The following is a 20,760-nucleotide window of genomic DNA, read 5'->3' as shown; positions in this document are numbered from 1 at the left end:
CACATGCAACATTCTTTTGGAGTGTGCAGCTCAAATGCAGTTGGAAAGTGGGCTGTTGGACAACTTGAGCTTGCTGCTGGGTTTGTGGCTTGCGTGTGTGTGTGCGCGCGCTACAGTCTCCATCCTACCCCCACTCCCCCGCTCCCCCCTCCCCTCCAGCCACCCTGGGATTGGTGACTCTCAGCCCCTCCCCTCAGCTCCCCCAGACCCTCCCAGAGCCTTTATCAGGGAGCTGGGACGGAGTTCCTGCCACATTCCCAGATCCCTTCCACGCCCCTTCTCTCTTCAGGTGACTCCTCCAGCGGCATCAGCGAGTGTGGGGAGTGGGCTGAGCTCCCAGCTTCCAGCCAGCTCCCTGATCCTGCCAGACTGTTTGGCCCAGGCTCAAAGCTGCCCCACAGGTAGGCATGATTGAGCGAGGGAGTGGGAAAATGTTGGATGGACTGGGAGCTGGTGCCTAGGGGCAGGGGCCAGAGTCAGGAGGGAGTGAAGGAGGTGACTACCTCTGACAGGGAACAGAGTACCGGGAAGTTGAGCAGAAAGCACCAGTGGTTAATGTTTGGAGCCTGTGGATGCAGACTGATTCTTCTACACCAGAAAGTTTTTGCCTAAGTCTCGGGGTTACCTAATGTCGGAAAATAGCATCCAGGGTCCCTCCTCAAGCCAACTAAGGAAATAGTGCCTGCCCTATTGTGCACGTCCTGTAAGTCTATCCTTGGGTGCCTAGAGTCCTCCAGCACCATTGCCTTATTGCTCATTGCCAGGTACATGTCCTAGGGAGATGTCTGATGGGAAACTGAGCCCAAGGGATGTATTCCCTGCTCAGAGATACTCTTCACTGGTTCCCAACACCAGGGGCTTGGGAGGAAGAGTTGGGGGCTGGGGGCACAGGGTCAAGTCAAGCTTCTCCTCATGAATGTCTCCTGCGTTTGCACCAGGGCTGAGAACCCTGCCTGCATCCTCCTTCTTCCCTCCCTTTGCCAGTCTGGCCCTTTGCCCTCCCAGGCACCATGAGGAGCACCCTGCTGTTTGCAGCCATCCTGGCCGTCAGCCTGATCCAGAGCTGCAGGGCTGCCTGTGAGGAGTCACAGGAGCAGGTGGTGCCTGGCAGGGGGCACAGCAAGGTAAGGCACCCCCCAGCTGTCCCTACCCTGGCAGACAACTGGGAGACATTATGGGAACTTGGAGAGAGCTGACGGGGAAGATGGTGAGGTGGGGAGTTGGGGGGGGAGGCTGTCCATCAAAGGGTATTTTGCCTTCTTTTGAATTGCTCAGCCTCCTTGATGGTCTCATGTTCTCACTGTCTCCAGGTATATTTGTAAATAGCTCTGTCTCTCTGTGTGTCTTTGACGCCTTGTATGTGAAAAAAACAAAAAACAACAACAACAGCAAAAAAACCCAGTGCCGTCAATTGTACGTGAAGGTGCTATACAAATATGTAGTTTGTCTGGTTGACTGACTGCTTGCTTGGTGATAGGGTGGTGCTGCCAGGAGTGAATAGGGTGGTCCAAGGTTCTTCATGGTCCAGCTTAGGCTCTGTCCCTTTGCAAGGTGCCACAGCCCTGGATAAGAAACACAGTCGGGCTTTCTCTCCCAATTGGTTATCTGTATGCTGTTTTACTGATCAGTTATATGTATTGTTTTATTTTCAAAATGCAAATAAATTCCCATATCCTCTGCTCATCTGCCCCCAGTAACCTCAGGTGCTCCTAAGAGCCTAGCCGCTTCTCTTCTTCTCTCCTGTCTCTTGCCCATCTCCAGTCTCTGCTTAGGAAAGGGGGAAAAAGTAGGTTGGGCCCTAATTTCCGGAGTTCCTCTAAGAAAAGAGTAGGAATTGTCAGGTAGGTGTATGGGAAGAACCAGGAGAAAGTCTTTTCAAGGTTTTGAAATGATAGCCATTACATTGGTACAAAGGCTTTTAAGATGCTTACAGGTGGGACTTATCATAAATTCAGTGTGTGAAGTCTAACTGCCTCTCCTGCTCAGATCTGTTTAGCATCTCATAACAGGAGGTGGGCAGAGTATTTGAACAATCTGGGGAAAGTGGCTGTCTGAGAAGCCGTATGCAAGACAAAGAGAGTGATTACCAGTCTTCATCCAGCTGGGGAAGTGTCCCAGGACACAATAGGCTGGCGGCCTGGCAGGTAGCACTTGACCCCCAACCAAAAGACCAGAACCAGTTCAAAAAACACACAGGTAGTGCCAAATATGAGCTGGGCACTGTATGCCGAACTGCGAAGTGCCAACCTGGGATAGTCAGAGTATCTGGGTTCTTCCAAGACAAATTTGCTTCGAGTCTTTGGACAAGGAGATGTCCTCTCTGCCCCTCTTGGTAATGAGGGAGAGGGACTGCCGTCCTATTCTTCTTCCCCATGGGTCTTTGAGGAAGAAGGGAACTGGGTTGGAAGGCCGGTAGGATGGATATGTACTGTATGTATGTCTACCCAACTGACTGGTGTGGGTGTGGCTGCATCCTGTAGAGATGTGCTTCTGTGTGTGCACAGCAGCCCTAGGACATGGGGACATGAAGACAGAGACACTGTGAGATTCAAGGTGAGAATCTCCAGATGTGATCATTCACCTTGTCTCTCTGCAGCTGCAAGTATCTGGGCGTCTAATGTGTGCCCACCATCCTGCTGTGCCCCAAGCTGCTAAAAAAAAATCAAGAGGACAATTAAAAGCCTCTGCTTGCCAGCAACTCCCAGATCTGGGGTTCAGTTGTGGGGGTGGAGGAGAAGAGGAGAGGCCATTCTGAGCATCCCCCCTTCCTGAAATTCTAGATCCAGGACTGAAAAGGGGAGAAAGGGAACCAGGGCAGAGACCCACGAGAGGAAGAGAGTGAGAGGCAGTGGGAAAACAGGGAGAGAAACATCCATGGGCTTGAGCGCAGTGTAGGGGAAGATCAGGGTTGCAAGTGTGACCTGGCCGCCCACCCTACCCGTCCCCAAGACCGAGTCCTGTCTTTCACTCAGTCATGGAACACAGACTAGGGGACACGTGCTCTGTCTGATGGGCCTTTCTTGGGAGCGGGGGATTTTGAGGCTCACTCACCAAATGGGGGGAGCCACATCCCTGAGTAAACCGATTCTTGATGTGCCAGGGAGAAAAAGAGCCCGTGTCCTTCTCACTCAGTGTTTGAGAAGGGGCAAGAGCCAGGAGAGGGCCCCAGGGAATGGTCCCCTTTGGAGCTGGGGAGATGGGGTGACCAACCGTTTGGTTTGTCTGGGACTTGCCTGGCTTTAACACTGAAAATTTTACAATTCCAGGAAGCCCCTCAGTACTGGGCAACAGAATAGTTGGGCAGCCTCCCAGGGGCACCCTGGGCCCACCCACTCTACAGCTCTGATAGAGCCGAACCCAGACTGAAAGTCTCCCACCCCCACCTACCATACTCTAGGTCAGAGGCTGGGGTGTGTGACAGACGCTGCAGATGTGTGCATCAGGTCATCTTCTTCTTTGTCCCTGGACACAAACATTCTGGCCTGGGGTGGAGATGGGTAGAACTCCAGGGGCTTGAGCCCTGTCCACTAGTGTTTTTCAAACCTGAACATGCACGTCAATCACCTGGGCATCTTGTTAAATGTGCAGATTCTGTCTCAGTTGGTCTGGGTGAGGCTGAGATAATGTATGTCTAACAGGCTCCCCACAGACCACACTTTGAGAGCCCACTTCTCTTCCAGAGCAAACCAGAGGAAATCCTGAAATCAAGATGATGCTGGGTCCAGCTGCGATGAACTCAGGGCGAGGCTGCTTCTTAAGCATTGGGGTGTGAGCCTCTTCTTCAGCCCTCTTTACTTCTTTCCCCTCCCTCCAGAAGGACTTGGATCTCTACCAGCTGCCCCCGTCGTTGCTCCGGAGACTCTTGGACAGCCGCTCAGTCTATCTGGATGGGTTGCTCAAAATGCTGAGCAAGGCCAGCCTGGGTAAGCAGCAGCCCCGAGGACAGAGGGGTGCGAGGGGCAGGATTCAGAGGATGCACTGGCCTGGGGAACCCTTTCAGGCAGAGGGAAAATGGAGATGGCTTAGTGAATAGTTGAAGGCTGTGGTCTGAGCCCCTTCTAACCAGTCACTTTCCAGATTCAAACCCCCAATTTACACACTTGTTCTTGGTTCCCCAGGTCCTAAGGAATCATCACTTCCCCAGAAACGTGAGTAGCGCCCTCTGCCTCCCTATTCTGCTGTCCACTTGCCCAGAGCTCCCTCTGTGGGCATGGGGCCCAGTGCCCATCTCCATTGGCACAAACAATGTGCCAGCTGCACCTGCTCAGCCAGCCCTTCCTGAATCGAGAGGCACTGGGAACTAGGAGGAAGCAGATGCTAGAGGCATGAGGGCCCTTCCTCCGCTGGCTGGTCATGGGGAACCATGCGGGTCTCAGCAGACAGTGTTTGGTGTCTGTCAAGATTAAATCAGGCACCTGCTGGGGCAGAGAATTCTTGAAATGTGGAAGAGGAAGAGATGGGCAGAAAGCATGGGCTCAGGAAACACGCCTGCTGAATGTGGCACAATAAAGAAACAGAGACCGGAAGCCCAATCTCCAAAGTCTTGACACAGGTCTGTGAATATTCATCACTGTTGACAATGCCAACCATTTTTCTGCAGGTGACATGCATGACTTCTTTGTGGGACTGATGGGCAAGAGGAACATCCAGCCAGGTAAGAGTGTGTGGAGATACAGTGGAAGGGCTCGGGGTACTGGAGAGGATATGGCAGACGCCAAGTGCTTCATATTTATCACCAGAGAGGAAGACAGAACTTTTCTTAGCTACAGCGAGTGTTCCTGGGCCTCTTCTACCCTATCTTCTTGGACCCACAGTCCAGCCGCCCCTACCTCCTGGGAGCCGATTAGGGAGACCCTTGTAAGCTGCAGCTGGGCGGCGGAGAGCAGGGAGGCTGTTTCCTGCCCATTTGAGCGTGCCTCTTCTTCCCAACTCTGTTGTCTAACGCTCTCCCTTACAGCCAGTCCCTCACTCTGTCAGGTCAGAGTGAAGGTCCTTCAGAAAAGCTCTTCCTAACCACTCTGTTTACTTCATCCCAGACACTCCTATTGATGTGAATCAAGAGAACATCCCCAGCTTTGGCAACCTCCAGTATCCCCCCAATGCAGAATGAGGTAAGGAGGGCTGGAAGGGGAGCTGAGAGGCATATGGGAGGGGGAGGAGGAGACTACCAGCTGTGTATTTCCTCTGATACTGCAGGTAATCGATGCTCATAAATTTGCCCTAAAATAAAACACCAGTGCCCAGCACACCTTTGCTCAAATGCACCCTAAGAGATGCGTGCAGGCACACATACAAACCTCTTTTTCATGTCTTTCTCCTGTGTCATGGGCCCTGGCTGACGACTGAGCAGAAGTAAGTGGTGGGAGAGAGAGGCTTCCTCTGGAGCTTCTCTGATGGGCAACGTTGGTTTTTTGGACTCGGTTCTTTTATAATCTATGCAAAAGATGGAGAGATCATGATCTGATAGTTATACGTACCACGTCCGATTCACAAGCGAAGTGTTTTGCTTCCCAGACAGGTTGAGCCTTTCAAATCATTCAGAATCCTGGGCTACCTGGTCCAGTGCCTCTGTGTAGTCCTACACCAGGTGATTAGGAACAAATGGAAAGAACTCTGAAATTTAATGGGGAGTAGCTGGAAACCTCTGCGTAGTGTAATGGATGAGAGCATGGCTTGAGTTTGAATCCTTGATCTACCATTCCACTAGCTGTGTGACCTCGCCAAGTTACATAACCCCTCTGTGCCTCAGTTTCTTTCTCTGAAAAGTGAGGGTAGCAATACCACTCGCAGGGCTGTGGTTTGGAAGATTTAGCATAGGCGAAGTGCTCAGAACAGTGCTGGCACATAGCACTGTGTAAGCGTGAGCTTTATCATGATGTTCCCATCTGGGAGGTATGGGGGATGTCCCAGTATTTCCCCTGACTGGCTCTGGTCTGCCTGCCTAGAGCTGTCTGGGCTGGACCCCAGGCCTGAGTGGGCAGACAGATCTCTCACTTGGTATGCGAGTGAGAATCCCCTAGGGAAGTGTCTAGTCAAAACATGGAAACTTCCGCCCCGACACCATCTTCCCACACACAGCAAAGCAGATCCACTGACGGCTTTCTTTTCAAGAGCTTTCAAAGAAAGGAGAGTGGGGAGCGGGAAGGAGAGGGACTGGGAAGCCTCAATTATCCTAGAGAGAGCCCTGTTCCTCTCCGTGTCCCTGCTTCCCACACTCATTGGTCTCAAGGTGACCAGTTGGAAGCCCACAGAGCTGGCTTTCAATGATACTGTCTGTGATGACTCCCTGGGACCAGAGGCTGGGTCTAGCCCCCCATTCAGTGCTGGGTGAGAGGGCACAAAGAACCGTAATAACCGTAACTCGCTGATTACATGGTACTTACCGTATCATTTTGCTCTCATTAGATGGTTATTTCAGTCCTGCCGACGGCCAGATAATTATACGGGCAGCTATATCTGGATGACATACTCTCCCCCAGCGTTATGCACCGGCCATAAAGATAATTACAGTGCAATTTTGCCATAGTATTTTATACAAATGGTAGAAACAAGTTCATTGTAGAAACCTACTTTTAATGCTTTCTGGTGAATCCAGACTCTTTCAGAGGGATCAGACCCATAATTGCAGACTTTATCATCTCACCATCACCACCAACGGCACATTTACAATCTGTTAGGTGCCAGGCAGAGCAGGACATAAGATCTTGGGGCTGGCACTTCAAGGAGATTAGGCGAGACGGATCGACACAGATCATTGTGTTTCTGTGGGGGTAGTCCGGGGCAAGCTGTCATCTCGTTTCATTCATGTAAAGCTGCTGCAAAAGGAAGTGATCCCGGGCCTGTCCTTCCTCTGAAAAGTTTCTGGGGAGAGGAAGAAGGACTGTGGGAGGCTGGGAGAGCGTTGGTACCTGGGCATATTGGGTGAGTCTGTGTGTATACTTGTCTCACGAGGATGCTAGAGTGCTATGCACTTTGTCACTACATCTTCTGCATGGGTGCCCACAGACAATGTACACAGGTGCTTCGAAGTAGCATGATAAATCCGGCAGCTGGGAAGGTTCGAGCACCTGCTGTCAAGAGGGTTCAGTCCTCTATTTCAGAAGCTCTAAGGAGAGCTAAAGGAGCCCTGGCGGCACAATGGCTAAGCCACTCGGCTGCTAACTGAAAGGTTGGCAGTTCAAACCCACCAAGTGGCTCTGCAGGAGAAAGACCTGGAGATCTGATTCCATAAAGATTACAGCCTAGGAAACATTACGGAGCAGTTGTACTCTGTCACATGGGGGCGCTATGAGTCAGAATCGACTGGACAGTACCCAACAACAGGGAGAGCTGAGGGTTAAGACTTCAGTTCTCTCTCCTTCTCCCTTACAGATGCTCCTGCCGCCTCAGTGAGTTGGCAGGAATTTTACAGGCCATAATGTGTGACTTTGTTTTTTGGTCCTCAGCACTCTGCTTCTGGATCCCTGGGCTGCATCATGAAAATACCGCCGCCCTCTCCTGATCCCTTGGTGCCCTCTCTCCCATTTCCATTCTTTCCCCATCATTGTAAGATTCTCATGCTTTGACTCCCTCCCCATTCTTTCTGCCTCACCCTGGTGTAGAAACTGCATAGTGAATATCCCTAATCCCAACAGGCATGGGCTATAGATTCCCCTGGAGTTTCTGCAGTGTCTACATTAAAGATACAATGTTCCCTCTACTCCTTAATAATAAAGAATTTTTACATATGACCTACAGTGATGTGTTTGTTTGGTGGGTTTTTCTTTTCCTTGACTCTTCCAGCTAGAAAATATTTAAATGGAAGTATCTTTATTTTAGGAGTCTCTGGGTGGCATAAACGGTTAAGCGCTGGGCTACTGACTGCAAGGTTGGTGATTCATACCCACCCAGATATGCCTCAGAGGAAAGACCTGGCAATCTGCTTCCAAAAGGTCACATCCTTGAAAACCCTATGGAGCGCAGTTCTACTCTGACACACATGGGGTCTTCGTGATTTGGATCAACTTAATGGCAACTATTTTTTTAATCTTTGTTTTGCACACTTACTGATTTCTCCAACAGTACCTTACACAGTGTTTCACAAATAAAATTCAGATTTATTTAGTGATTAAAAGAATGAATGAATTTGGAAGAAGGTTTCTAGCACTCAAAGGCGTTCATGGACCAGCTTCAGACAAAAACAAAACAACCCCAGATATTCTGAATGGCTTGTTTGTATTTCTAGGATGGGCCTAAACCCACTGTCGTTGAGTCGATTCCAACTTATAGCGACCCTATAGGACAGAGTAGAACTACCCCATAGAGTTTCCAAGGAGCGCCTGGTAGATCTGAACTGCCAACCTTTTGGTTAGCAGCCATAGCTCTTAGCCACTAAGCCACCAGGGTTTCCAGGATGGGCCTGGGAGACATCAATCCCGGTACCCTACTTAGAATGGGAGGTGGAGATCAAGGCTGCAAAGACCCAGCCAAAGAAGAGGACGCATCTGTAGCACTGTACCATTTTTCTGTCCCCAAAGGTTGAGCATGGATCCTGTGACAGGTCCTGGGCATAAGATGGTTACCCACACACAGAGTTTAAGTTGAACAAGGCTGCAGACAAGCAAACAGAACTTGATCCAGCTAGGATGGGGGGTGGGGTAGATAGGGAAGTTACTGCTGGGGCTGAGAAAGGGGAACAAATAGCTTCAGAGCAAAGCAGGGCATTAACTGGCTCCCTTGGTTATTATAAAGGCAAACACTTACTTCAGACTCCTTGATAATGTACCTGTTAACAGTCGCTGCAGCATTGGTCTAGAAGCCCCCCGTATGTGTAAAGCATTTCAGTGTGCTGTGTGTGGGTCTGGGTGTCTTTTATTAATCTTATGTGCCAACTATCACAGCCTGTTGGTCCCAAGGAGGGGGTTCTGTACCCTAATGTAACTGTCTGGGAAATCCTCAGGCTCCCTACCTTAGCCTAGCATGGGGGGGGGGTGGTGCTTATTCATGTCCCTGAATCACCCCAGTACAAAGTCTACTCTCAGCTATGCCGAGGCAGTGAAAGAACGAGGCTCTGGAGCCAGAGGCCACTTCCTGCAGTTCCTTCACCCCAGTGAAAGTTCTCTTCCCAGAACATGACTGGGGTGCTGTACAGGCGGGGAGTGGGGAAGGAAGAAGGGGCTTACTCAGCACCTCTGGTGTCAGGTTTATTGCTAGAGGTCAAAGAATGTTCCTATCCCAGGTCCCCAAGTCTTTCTCCTAGAATAAGTCGTCTTGCTGATGCTTCAAAATTATCTGTCTATAGGGTCTTAAAATGGGGAAGCTTCCACAGAGTCTGGGGAATCTCACTGGATCACAAAGCTTCGAGAACTGGTTCTGCCCAAACATGGTGGGAATTGAAGATGAGCGCTGAGAGGCAAAGAGGGCTTTGCCAAGTAGACGCATAAATGCAGAAAGGTTGCTCTCTGGTGGGACTGACAAAAACTGCAGTCCTGGGATTCCAAAAACAATGCAGGCAAATTTTAGATTAGATTCCTGTTTCAGTACTAGGACACTGTATGAAGGGATTCTGGTCTTCTCCTTTTTGTTGTAAACAGGTTGATGCCTACGGAGACGTGGACAAAAGACCTTGCCTGGATTCTGGCTCTTTCTTTTCCATTTAGCTTTGTCTACATGTGTGATTGTACTGTGTGGTGATTTACTTTTACAATGACTTCAGTATAAATAGTATAGGGTGATGCAAATACTTAAGCACCTGGACTACTAACTGAAGGGTTGGTAGTTCAAACACACCCAGAGGCACCGTGGAAGTAAGGCCTGGTGATCTGCTTTGGAAAGGTCACGGCCTTGAAAATTCTGTAGCGTGCAGTTCTACACTGCACATGTGGGGTTGCCATGAGTTGGAATTGACAACGAACAACAATAAACAGTATAAATTTTAATCTATACCCGTTGGGTAGTTAGTTCACATGTCAAGTGCATTTGTCCGGGGTCAACACCCTAGAGATCATAAGGCAGCTGGTTAGAAAGATTGACCAGGCCCCAGGCCCTTGCAAGCCCAGCAGCCAAATATCTCCAGAGTCATGCCAGAGGTCTGGGTCTGGGTGGTTTGAGATGTTCCATTTCAGGGGGACTCTGTTATCTCACACAGCCAAATGGGGCTGGCATTTGGTATAATGCTTGCTTTCAGTATAATCTACCACCAGTTAGTAAGGTCATGGGAAAGGCGACATGCGATCCCCTAAATTCACAGCCAAACTGGCTCAGATCAGTTGGCAACATCACTTGTGCCCCTCCTCCCCATAAGGAATTACTGAAGGCTACCAAGTTTCCTGAGTGGCCATCAGCTGCTAATCTAAAGGTTGGCGGTTGGAATCCACCACGTGGTGCCATGGAAGAAAGGCCTGCTGCTGTAAAGATTACAGCAAAGAAAACCCTACGGAGCAGTTCTACTCTGTAACACATGGGGTCACTGTGACTCAGAATCGACTTGACGGCAATGGGTTTGTTTTTTGTTAACCATGTACTTGCCCTGGGGGGTTTGTTCTTGGCTGTTGTGGTGGGTGAGATGGAAGGGGGAACAAAACTGAAGGGTCCTAGAGCCTGAGGGGTTCCTCTGGATTAAGGAGAGAGAGCGCGGAGTGAGCATGACTTCTTTTGTCTTTGGTGATGGGGGGTGGGACGGGCAGGGCAGGTAGACTTGGTTTGATGGCATTTCTCAGGCAGGAATACTTGAGGTGAGAATTTGGAGTAACCTATGTCAGAGAAGGGTGGAGGGAGACAGAGTGACGGAACTGTCAAAAGTGCTGGGAAGGGCAGCCTGTAGGAAACAGGTCTGAGCTGCCACCATGCAGTGTGATCCTGTGAATTTTTCTTCTGGTTATCTACGTGGAAAGAGGGCAGCAGTGGATTTTCAAGGAGAACACAAACGGTCCAGCCCTCAAGAGCTCATTCATTCAAACAAGCTTTATTAAGCACCTATCATATATTCCATGGGGGCAGGGTTGGGGGGAGCATTGGTGGTTCAATGGTAGACTTCTTGCCCTTGCATGCGGGGGCCCAGTTCGATTCCGGCCAATGCCCCTCATGCGCAGCCACCACCCATCTGTTAATGAAGGCTTGCGTGCCGCGACGCCACGGCAGCTAATAATATCATTGGTACCAGAAAGAGTACATAGAGCTGGGATGCTGTAGTACACAAAACCACACAGATCCCTGCCTTCAGAAAGCTCACAGCCTAGTGGAACCAAAACCAAAACCAACCAAAAAACAAACCCATTCTATCAGAATCGATTCCGACTCATAGTGATCCTATAAGACAGAGTAGAACTACCCCACAGGGTTTCCAAGGTTTTTAATCTTTATGGAAGCCGACTGCCACATCTTTCCCGCGCAGAGCGGCTGGTGGCTCGGAACCGCAGACGTTTCGGTTAGCTGACGAGCGCTTAACCACTGTGCCACCAGGGCTCCTTACAGTCTAGTGGAGGAGACATAATCAAATATTCCTACTTTTGTTGTTGTTGTAAAGTTACAATTGTGGAAGTTCCGAGGAGAAGCTTCTGGAACTATGAGACTTAGAACAGGGGAGGCGACGAGAGCGTAACTTGGAGAGTTTTTTTTTTTCGCTTCTCCAGGCACCTGGGCGAGAAGGGCGTGGTCCTCCATACAGTGGATCAGCGCTTCGGCAAAAGCCCAATTTGGGGAAGAAAGGTTCTTGGGGCTTGGAAACGTGCTGCAGCTGCTTGTGCATCGCAATAAATGTTACATCTCTGGGGTTCCCAGGTCGCGCGGGGGCCGGAATGGGGGTCGGGGGCTGGAATGGGGGCCCGAGCCGAGCGGGATCAGAGCGAGGGTCCCCGGGTGGCGCAGTGGCCGGAGCTGGGGCCCCGGGGTCGCGCGGAGCCCGGACGGACGGCGGGTTGGCGCACCGTGGCTTGATGGCTTCTGCCGTGCCCGGCTGTGCACCCGGCCCCGCTGTGGCGGGGGTGGGGATAGGACGGCGCTGCCGCCTCCCGGGCGGCTGGGGGCGCTGCGGCCGTGCTGCGGGGGGCGCTGCCTCCTCCGGGACGGCGGGGGGCGCTGCGGGCCGGGCGGTGGGGCGGCCCGGGCCGGCGCGGCGAGCGGCGCGGCGGATGGAGAGTCTGGCCGCGGCCGGCGGCGCCGCCTCCTCGTCCGGCCGGGCACGGCGGGCCGGGGCCTTTGTGTGAGGCGGCTGCGGCGATGGTGCTCGGGGCCCAGCGGAGCCGGGTAAGCGTGGCGGGGCCGAGGGCCGCCCCGGGCCGAGGGCCGACCCCCGTCCCGGCCTTTCTCTCGCTCTCTCTGGGCCCCCTCCTGCCGGCATCCCTTGGCCGGCCCATCCTCCTCGCCGGTGCGCCGACCCCAGACGGCCCCGCCGCCGCTCCCTTCGCCCCCTATTCGGCCCCGCGCCCTGCCGCGACCCCGCCGTCCCCTCGGAGTCGCCTGGGTGAGACTCCCCCCCATTTGGTGGAGGGAACGAGGTGCTCGGTGCGCCCGCCAGATGGAGTGCCCAGCCGGATCCAACGCCCTGCCGTCTCGGAATCGAATCTCCAGAGGCGAGACTGCGGCGCCCCCGACTTGTTGGGGTGCCCTTCCCGGAAGTTCGGGCGCCGGCCGGCCCCGCCCCCGCCCTGGCTTCCCAGTGCCCCGACCTGCCGGCCCATTCTTGTGTGGCCACCAAAGGGCCAGGAGATGCTTGCCTGGTGCCCAACAATGCTCAGAAGCTTCCTGGGCCCAGGAAAAGTTGGGAGTTGTGTTTGGTAGAATCTGGTGAGATGGAGGAATGGGCTATGTTGCCCAGGGCCTGTTGTGAGATTGAACAAGAATGCAACTAGCTTATCTTCCTTAGGCTATGCAGGACTGGAAAGGGGAAAAAAATGGTATTGAACGCGCCCTTAGGAGTCTGGCCTGTATAGTTAAATAAATGTCTATTTTAAGGCATCAAATAAGCATAAACCCTGAAAAGGGTGGTAAAAAGGAATAAAACATATGTAAGTAGTATTAAATACCATAGTTGTTTCCTGCTTTGCTTTACTTCTTTGGGTTCTGAATGTTTCAACTTTCCCGCAGGATATAGAGAATGTGATGTTTGGGATGGCTCTGGGTTTTAAAAAGACCAGAGTAGCCATGTGGCACAGTTAGGAACATATGTGAATTCAAGAAAGAGCACGTGATGTACTTAGGGGCTGAAAGGACACAGCAATGCAGGAAAACTAGAAGATGGAGCATCCTTTTCTCCAGTAGTTAATGAAGCTTTGGTAATTGTGTTCAAATATATGTATGGTATTTGGTATCATGAAAGAAAACAACACATTCCTTGTGAGGTCAGAAAGGTTGTATTTAGGAGGAAATCAATATGAGGAAAATTTGAGCCAGTTGCTCTGGTAATGAAGTGCAAGGCTGTGTCCAAGGGATGTCACTGGCTGTCTCTCAGGTACCAGCACAGAGGACTACCTTCTCTCTAACCAAGCCTACAACCTCTTGTACTGACTTTTAAAGATCAGACTATCAGATTTTTTGTCATTATTTTGGATTTTGCCATGGTGATTACTTAGTATTTAGAGGGGGGAGAGGCCATTGTCCCATCATTTTTGCTGTCCTTGTCCCCAGTAGAATGGAGCAGCTCTCACCTGTTCATTCACTCCCGTTCGCCACCCAGGGTTTGGAAACCCCCAAGACTGGTGTCATTTTCTCCTGTAGGGCCCCTCACTTGGAGGGACATACTTGACATCCATCTTTTCCTTTTGCTGTCCACAGATTAACCGTGCTGATCCGGAGGCAACGTCATAGGAACTGCTAAGATGGGCATGAGGATCAAACTGCAAAGCACCAACCACCCCAACAACCTGCTGAAGGAACTCAACAAGTGCCGGCTCTCAGAGACCATGTGTGATGTCACCATCGTGGTGGGGAGCCGCTCCTTCCCGGCCCATAAGGCCGTGCTGGCCTGTGCAGCTGGCTACTTCCAGAACCTCTTCCTGAATACGGGACTTGATGCTGCCAGGACTTATGTGGTGGACTTCATCACCCCTGCCAACTTCGAGAAGATTCTGAGCTTTGTCTACACGTCAGAGCTCTTTACAGACCTGATCAATGTTGGGGTCATCTATGAAGTGGCTGAGCGTCTGGGCATGGAGGACCTCCTTCGGGCCTGTCACTCCACCTTCCCTGACCTGGAGAGCACTGCTGTGGCCAAATCCTTGACCACCACCAGTGAGAGCCGTTCTGGTACCCTGAGTTGTACCTCAGCAGAACCTGCCCATCCCCTTGGAGAGCTCCGAGGTGGCGGGGAGCACTTTGGTCCTGATAGAAACTATGTGTTGCCCAGTGATGCTGGAGGAGGCTATAAAGAGGAAGAGAGAAATGTCACCAGTGACACTAACCATAGCTTGCCTCTTCCACAGCTGCCACCAAAGACAGAAGACCATGATGCCCCTGCTCCCTTCACGTCCATTCCCAGTACAGTGACCCAGTCGGGCCTAGGCACTGTCAGCATGCGTGTCCAGACCAGCATGGGCTCCTGCCAGCCGTACAAAGTTCAAAGCAACGGAGACTTCAGTAAAAACAGCTTCTTCGCTCCTGACAATGCAATAGACATTACTACTGGGAGCAACTCCTGTCTGAGCAATAGTGAGCATTCCAAAGATCCAAGCTTTGGGCAGATGGATGAGCTGCAGCTGGAGGACCTGGGGGATGATGATTTGCAGTTTGAAGACCCCACCGAAGAGTTAGGCACAACCGAGGAGGTGATTGAGCTGAGTGACGACAGTGAGGACGAACTGACTTTTGGAGAGAATGACACCCGGGAGAATAAGGCCATGCCTTGCCAAGTGTGCAAGAAAGTTCTGGAGCCCAACATTCAGCTGATCCGGCAGCATGCTCGGGACCATGTGGACCTGCTGACAGGCAACTGCAAGGTGTGTGAGACCCACTTCCAGGACAGAAACTCCCGGGTGACCCACGTCCTGTCCCACATTGGTATTTTCCTCTTCTCCTGTGACATGTGTGAAACCAAGTTCTTTACCCAGTGGCAGCTGACCCTCCACCGACAGGATGGCATATCTGAGAACAACATCATTGTCCACCCCAATGATCCCCTGCCTAGCAAGCTGGGCCTGTTTTCAGGGGCAGCCTCCCCTGAGTTGAAATGTGCTGCCTGTGGGAAGGCATTGGCCAAAGATTTCCACGTGGTCCGGGGCCACATCCTTGACCACCTAAACGTGAAGGGCCAGGTTTGCAGTGTTTGTGACCAGCGCCACCTCAACCTCTGCAGCCTTATGTGGCACACACTCTCCCATCTCGGCATTTCAGTCTTCTCCTGCTCTGTCTGTGCCAACAGTTTTGTGGACTGGCACCTCCTGGAGAAGCACATGGCCGTGCACCAAAGCCTGGAAGACGCCCTCTTCCGCTGTCACTTGTGCAGCCAGAGCTTCAAGTCGGAGGCTGCCTATCGCTACCACGTCAGCCAGCACAAATGTAACAGTGCTCTGGACATGCGGCCTGGTTTTGGGCTACAGCACCCAGCTCTCCAGAAGCGGAAGCTACCTGCAGAGGAGTTCCTGAGTGAGGAGCTGGCTCTGCAGGGCCAACCTGGGAACAGCAAGTATAGCTGCAAGGTCTGCGGCAAAAGGTTCGCCCACACCAGCGAGTTCAACTACCACCGGCGGATCCACACGGGCGAGAAGCCATACCAGTGTAAGGTGTGCCACAAGTTCTTCCGAGGCCGCTCGACCATTAAGTGCCACCTGAAGACACACTCGGGGGCCCTGATGTACCGCTGCACTGTCTGTGGCCACTATAGTTCCACCCTTAACCTCATGAGCAAGCACGTCGGTGTGCACAAAGGCAGCCTCCCGCCCGACTTCACCATTGAACAGACCTTCATGTACATTATCCATTCCAAAGAGGCAGAGAAGAACTCGGACAGCTGACTGGGTCCCAGCAGAGCCGGGGCAGCTCTCAGGGGGCAGCCAGGACACAGATTTTCTAATGGCTGTTGGTCCCTCCTCAGCTGAAGTTACAATTTTGCCTTGCTAGGAATTCTGTTCTGTGTTGTGTTTAAAGAAGAAAAATGAAGAAATAGCACATAAGCTAAGTTACTGTTTTTGAGAAGCAATGGCCCTATCGCGTTTACCTCCATACCTGTTCTTGCCCATGAAGGGCTGTGAGTTTGATTCTTTTGAGGCTAGTTTTGGGATCTAATCAGACAGTTGGTGTCAACTAGATCCCCTTCTCTAGCCTGTCTAGTTTTAGTTTACTGATAGGTTTTATGCTGCTAAGAATCCAACCAACAGCCTCACCGAATAGAGGAGGTGGAGAGAGGTTTTCTCAGTAGGAATTACTGGAACAACCAGTTACAAGAAAGATTTTGGAACTGTGGCTATCCAGAAGGCTATCAGCAGGGTGGCTTACCTCAGGTTTGAGTCCTAGCCCTCAGCAGGGAAAAGGTGTCAGAGATGAAGGTGCCTGCTTGTTTCATGGCCCTAATCTGCTGATTGGACAGTGAAAAATCTTTGGCAGCTAGATCCAAACTGAGACAAAGCTTTCTATTTAGAGGAAGGGGTTGGTCAGAAAGCTTTTGAATGAATCTTTGCCAGCCAGAAGGGGTTGTCCTGCAGTGCCGCCAGAAGTGGCAGCAGGGGTGGACAGGAAGGAAGGTTTCCCTCTTCTCCTCATTTCCAAAGAAGAATGGTTTTATGGAGTGATGACCCAGGACGTCAGGCCTTCCCTGTGGGGCAAAGAGAATAGGGAGCCACTTTGATACAGTCATCTGTCATTCTGGCCACCTCTGTCAACCTTGAGTTTCCTGGTGGGCAAGTGAGGATGTATCTGGCGGCAGGAGCCTTGCCTTAATTTCCATCCAGTCTCCCACCCAGAAGTGTGTTTGGCCTATAGTGTAGATGAGGAGACCCCATGAGGTGGTGGAATGGTGGACTCTGTGAGCTCTTCAGGATTAAAGGGACCTGAGAAACTGGCGGTGTGTAGCAGAGTGTGCGTTTTGACTGTCCGAATCGGATACCACTGTTGTTTACTTTGTGCTATAAGGGCCAGAGCTTTGGCAGCTCGTGTTTGACCTGCTGGAATTTATCCTGATCTGTCATTGCATCACCTCCAGGGGGCGCTGTTGGATGACGGCTGGTTCAGGTGGCTGGGGTATCTGTCCAGTCCACAGGGCTGGCTGACTCAGTACTTAGTTGATTTTTGAAGGGGTCTTGCCCAAAGAAGGCTGGAGGGAGAGGGCCCTCGGATCTTGCATACTCACAAAGTGGCACCTCCGTAACTCATACTACCTCACCCTGCTCAAGTGAGCTCTGGGAGTCCTTGGCCTCCACCCCGACACTACCCCTGTTGGGACTCAGCAGCACTGGGCTGTTTCACAAGCAAGTGGTTTCAATTAACTCACAAAGCCTTTTTGAATACTAATACTTATTTTTTGTTTTTGTATACATATTACCCAGCATCTCTTTCAGATAAGAGATTTGAGGAAAATGAGTTTCTCCTTAGCAGGTAGCCATAGTCCAGGCAACAGTCCAGGCCAGAGATTTGGAGGCAGGGGAGAACATGTCAAGCCTTTTCAAAAAGCAAATTCTTTCTCTCCAGGTAGTCTTTACCAGAGTAAACCCAGAGAACACTTTAGGCAATGGACACATGTTGTAGAAAGTTGGGACCAAGGACTGTTCAGTAATGGGGTCCAGTTAAATTCCCAGATCTTTCACCCCCATTCCATCCTGTAATGGAGTAGACCAGGACTGAGTCTAGGGGATCACGTCTCATGAAGGACCTATTTGTATATCTTAGCCTTCCTAAATCTGGAAAGTCTCCTGTCCTTGTCTCCCTCCCTGATGGACCTGCTGCCTATCTCCCCAGCTGTGAATTGGAGAAGCCTCAGTGTTGGAGTGCCTGGCTCTCTGGTGGGGTGACAGTAGATAAAGGGACTTGTACAGTGGCTAGGTGAAAGGCCCACCTTTCACCATCTAAACCCAGCTTGTTGGATGTCCCCTGAGACACTCTTGTCAGGAAAGCAGTACTGGGACATTTCATCACTAACTGGCTTCTTAACCACTGTCCATTAGAAATCTTAAGAAGGATGGTGTGTAAAAGGCTGTAGTTATGTATCTGCTCAGCGTTTCAAGCCTGGGTGATCCCTCCCAGACGGTTGGGGAGGACAGATTTTTGAATAGCTGTATTTGAGAGAGGTGATGCTGGAACCCAGTCAGGTAGCTGATTGGAGAAATATGCTGGAGAAACCCTTTTCTTTAACAGAGGGCACCTTGGATGCTGGGTGATCTGTATACTATACTGAAACTGTGAAGTTTTCCCTTTTTGCCAGTAAACCAAAAAGCAAATCCATGAAACTTTGCCCTTGAAACACTAAATAAAAGACTGGGCCTACTGTTCCCTATAGGCTAAGTGGTTGATCAGGGTGGCCTAGTTGTTCCCAGTCAGACATGTAGCAAGATTAGGAGCTCTTGAGGCTCATTGACCAAACCCTGTCCTGCGTGTCCCCGTAGTCAGACCTGACCTCTCCCTCTCTTTGAAGTCATGTTTGCTTCCTCTGCCTCTAGCACCCCCTTTTCTGAACTATGTTACTTGAAACACTTGGTAGCAGAGGGTGCTCTAGGATACCTACCTGTGCTATCTGCTGTTGAGTTGATTCCAACTCAAAGCAACCCTAGAGGACAGAGTAGAACTGCCCCATAGGGTTTCCAGGGAGTGGCTGGTGGATTTGAACTGCCAACCTTTTGGTTAGCAGCCCAGCTCTCAATCACTGTACCACCAGGGATACCTGGGGGAAGGTATTTGCTTCATTTTGAGTCTTTATTTTTCCAGCCATCTGTCCATTTGAATTTGTTGCCTTTCCCCCTGAAGCCCAGTTTAGCATTGTCCCTGCTGTTTGCGCTGAGGTTCTGTTTGACCCTTGATTGTCTACTCTTTCCCTTTTTCTCTTTCTTGCTCTATACTCAGGACTGGCTACGTAATTGGCAGATCCCCTCGTGCAAATATTATTAAGAACTTCAAGATGGTGACAGTAGATCATGAGACCAAGCGTGGACCTTCCCAACTTGTTTCCTGAGGTAAAATGGCACTGTTTGTATGGCACACTGAGATGAATAGTGGAGGCCGCTTGTGGCCAGAGGAGGGGATCACGTCCCAGATTCCTGTGACCCAGTCACAGCTCACTGTTGCCAAAGCACCAGCTGGGTAGCTCTGCTGTACCCTAGTATGTGGTCCTAACTTTTAAGACCCCATGGAGTCTCTGTAGCTCATGGCTAGCTGGGAAGAAAAGAGAAAGGGATCAGGCCCAAGTGACCCCTAAGAACCAGGCAATGAGTAAAAGTTCTTTCTGGCTTTACTTCTGATCTGTCAGCACCCCTTTGTCTCCAGGACAGGCTTTTGGGCTTAAAATACCTTCTCCCCAGTCAGGTTTTTGCTACTGGTAACTTTTCTTCCCAGCCATCTCTCTGGCCTGCTGTGCCCTGTTTCTTCAGGGCTCCTCAACTTTGGAAGTGAATTAAAATCTCTTTATAGATGGACACACTGAATTTGTTGGCATGGAGTGGGGTGTGTGGAGAGGTCTGTACCCATCTGGGAGTCCCCACACGGCGTTTTCACTGAATCCTCCTCTGAATGGCAGGAAGCAGGGGACACAGCATTAGTTTCAATGTGACTACTCACCGTAAACTTCACATCAGAATGAAAATGAAATCGTTTTGATGTTGAGGTTCCAACACCCCTTCCCTGTCCAGCCCATCCTCCCCTCCACCTCCAAGAGCAAAAGTCTCTTTTATGACGCAGAGAAGAGTGTTGACGTCTAACTTCTTCCATTAAATTAATAAAAAGTACTGACCTCCTAATATTTAAGTGTTTACTATCTATTGCTGTAAAGTTTTGTATATTTTGTAAACGTTTTCCCCCAAATAGTAGATGTCTAAAATCGTTGTACATCTGATTCTTTTATATTCCATTGTTCAGCACAAAGTGTGGTTTTTATTTAGAATAAAAAAAGGAAAATGGAAATGTGAGTTCTTTTCCTCTTGGCTGTGAACATGCTCGTACCTTGAGTTCAGAATATCTGGGCTCATCACCCTTTCAGTAGCAGTGTTCTGTGCAGCAGATGCCAGAATTCTTTCAACTAGCACATTTTTCTTTTCCTGTGGCTGGAATTCCCCACTATTAGCTCCTTCATCTGTTTTTATTAGGAAATTAAGTCAATGATCCAACCTTTTCATGGGGACATTTTCTTTCAGCCCAGAGAGAGCCACGGGCAGTTTAACTGGACATTATTAAGTAACAGATTTGGCCACAAATTCTCTTGCTGATACTATTTATTTCACTCTGGCACGAGATGTCTGAGTGGGGAGGGGCTGATGGAGAGTAAGAGGAGGTAGGAAGATTAAAACTGGGAGGAGGCAGAGGTTTGGCATAATTTCATCAGGTTGATACAGATCTCTTCCCACAGAGGAGGAGATGAGACCCCTAGAAATGGGGGAGTGATTCATCCATCTGGTCTCAACACAAGGCCTGGTCCCGTGTACCCTCAGTGCTTATAAACATGAGCTGAGCACAACAGCCTGCTGCGGTCGGCATAGCCAGCTCCTACTCTCCTTCCACGGAAGGAAAGGCCCCAAGGAAGTTATCCTGCCAGCGTGGTAGCTGGTTGCTGGATTGAAATCAATGAGAGGAAGAGTGAGATCTTGGGGAAGAGGCCTCTAAGTTGACCCGGGATGTGGCAGATGTAAAATTGGGTTTCCTTCGGAAGACCTCTGG

At 50.7% G+C, this 20,760-nt stretch overlaps 2 protein-coding genes across 4 annotated transcripts; both read left to right on the top strand.

Moving 5' to 3' along the window:
• The first annotated feature begins 287 nt into the window (after window positions 1-287).
• Window positions 288-5,110, top strand: TAC3 (tachykinin precursor 3). 2 transcript variants are annotated; one of them, XM_049881575.1, is made up of 6 exons: window positions 288-401; window positions 1,006-1,124; window positions 3,818-3,923; window positions 4,119-4,148; window positions 4,601-4,654; window positions 5,037-5,110. In XM_049881575.1, the coding sequence occupies exons 2-6, from the start codon at window positions 1,011-1,013 to the stop codon at window positions 5,108-5,110; spliced, it is 378 nt and encodes a 125-aa protein (XP_049737532.1). In that variant the 5' UTR covers window positions 288-401; window positions 1,006-1,010. The 2 variants fall into 2 exon arrangements, with proteins under 2 accessions (XP_049737532.1, XP_049737531.1); XM_049881574.1 differs by having other exon boundaries at window positions 3,815-3,923.
• Window positions 5,111-12,097: 6,987 nt separating this feature from the next.
• On the top strand, window positions 12,098-19,937 carry ZBTB39 (zinc finger and BTB domain containing 39). Of its 2 annotated transcripts, none has more exons than XM_049883625.1 (2): window positions 12,098-12,222; window positions 13,750-19,937. In XM_049883625.1, exon 2 carries the CDS (start codon window positions 13,794-13,796, stop codon window positions 15,921-15,923), a length of 2,130 nt encoding a protein of 709 aa, XP_049739582.1. In that variant the 5' UTR covers window positions 12,098-12,222; window positions 13,750-13,793; the 3' UTR covers window positions 15,924-19,937. The 2 variants fall into 2 exon arrangements, with proteins under 2 accessions (XP_049739582.1, XP_049739583.1); XM_049883626.1 differs by lacking the exon at window positions 12,098-12,222 and adding an exon at window positions 12,232-12,439.
• Window positions 19,938-20,760: the final 823 nt, after the last annotated feature.

This window comes from Elephas maximus, chromosome 4 (assembly GCF_024166365.1).
Source record: "Elephas maximus indicus isolate mEleMax1 chromosome 4, mEleMax1 primary haplotype, whole genome shotgun sequence".
In the NCBI taxonomy this organism is placed as follows: Eukaryota; Metazoa; Chordata; class Mammalia; order Proboscidea; family Elephantidae; genus Elephas; species Elephas maximus.
Note: the sequence above shows the minus strand (reverse complement) of the source record. Positions and strands in the feature narration are given on the sequence as shown.

Bases quoted from the DNA above. Each gene is read 5' to 3' on its own strand.
- TAC3 (XM_049881574.1), top strand. From the start codon at position 1,011: ATGAGGAGCACCCTGCTGTTTGCAGCCATCCTGGCCGTCAGCCTGATC. The intron at 4,149-4,600 runs GTGAGTAGCGCC...ATTTTTCTGCAG, and splicing joins ATCATCACTTCCCCAGAAAC to GTGACATGCATGACTTCTTT. The intron at 4,655-5,036 runs GTAAGAGTGTGT...ACTTCATCCCAG, and splicing joins CAAGAGGAACATCCAGCCAG to ACACTCCTATTGATGTGAAT.
- ZBTB39 (XM_049883625.1), top strand. From the start codon at position 13,794: ATGGGCATGAGGATCAAACTGCAAAGCACCAACCACCCCAACAACCTG.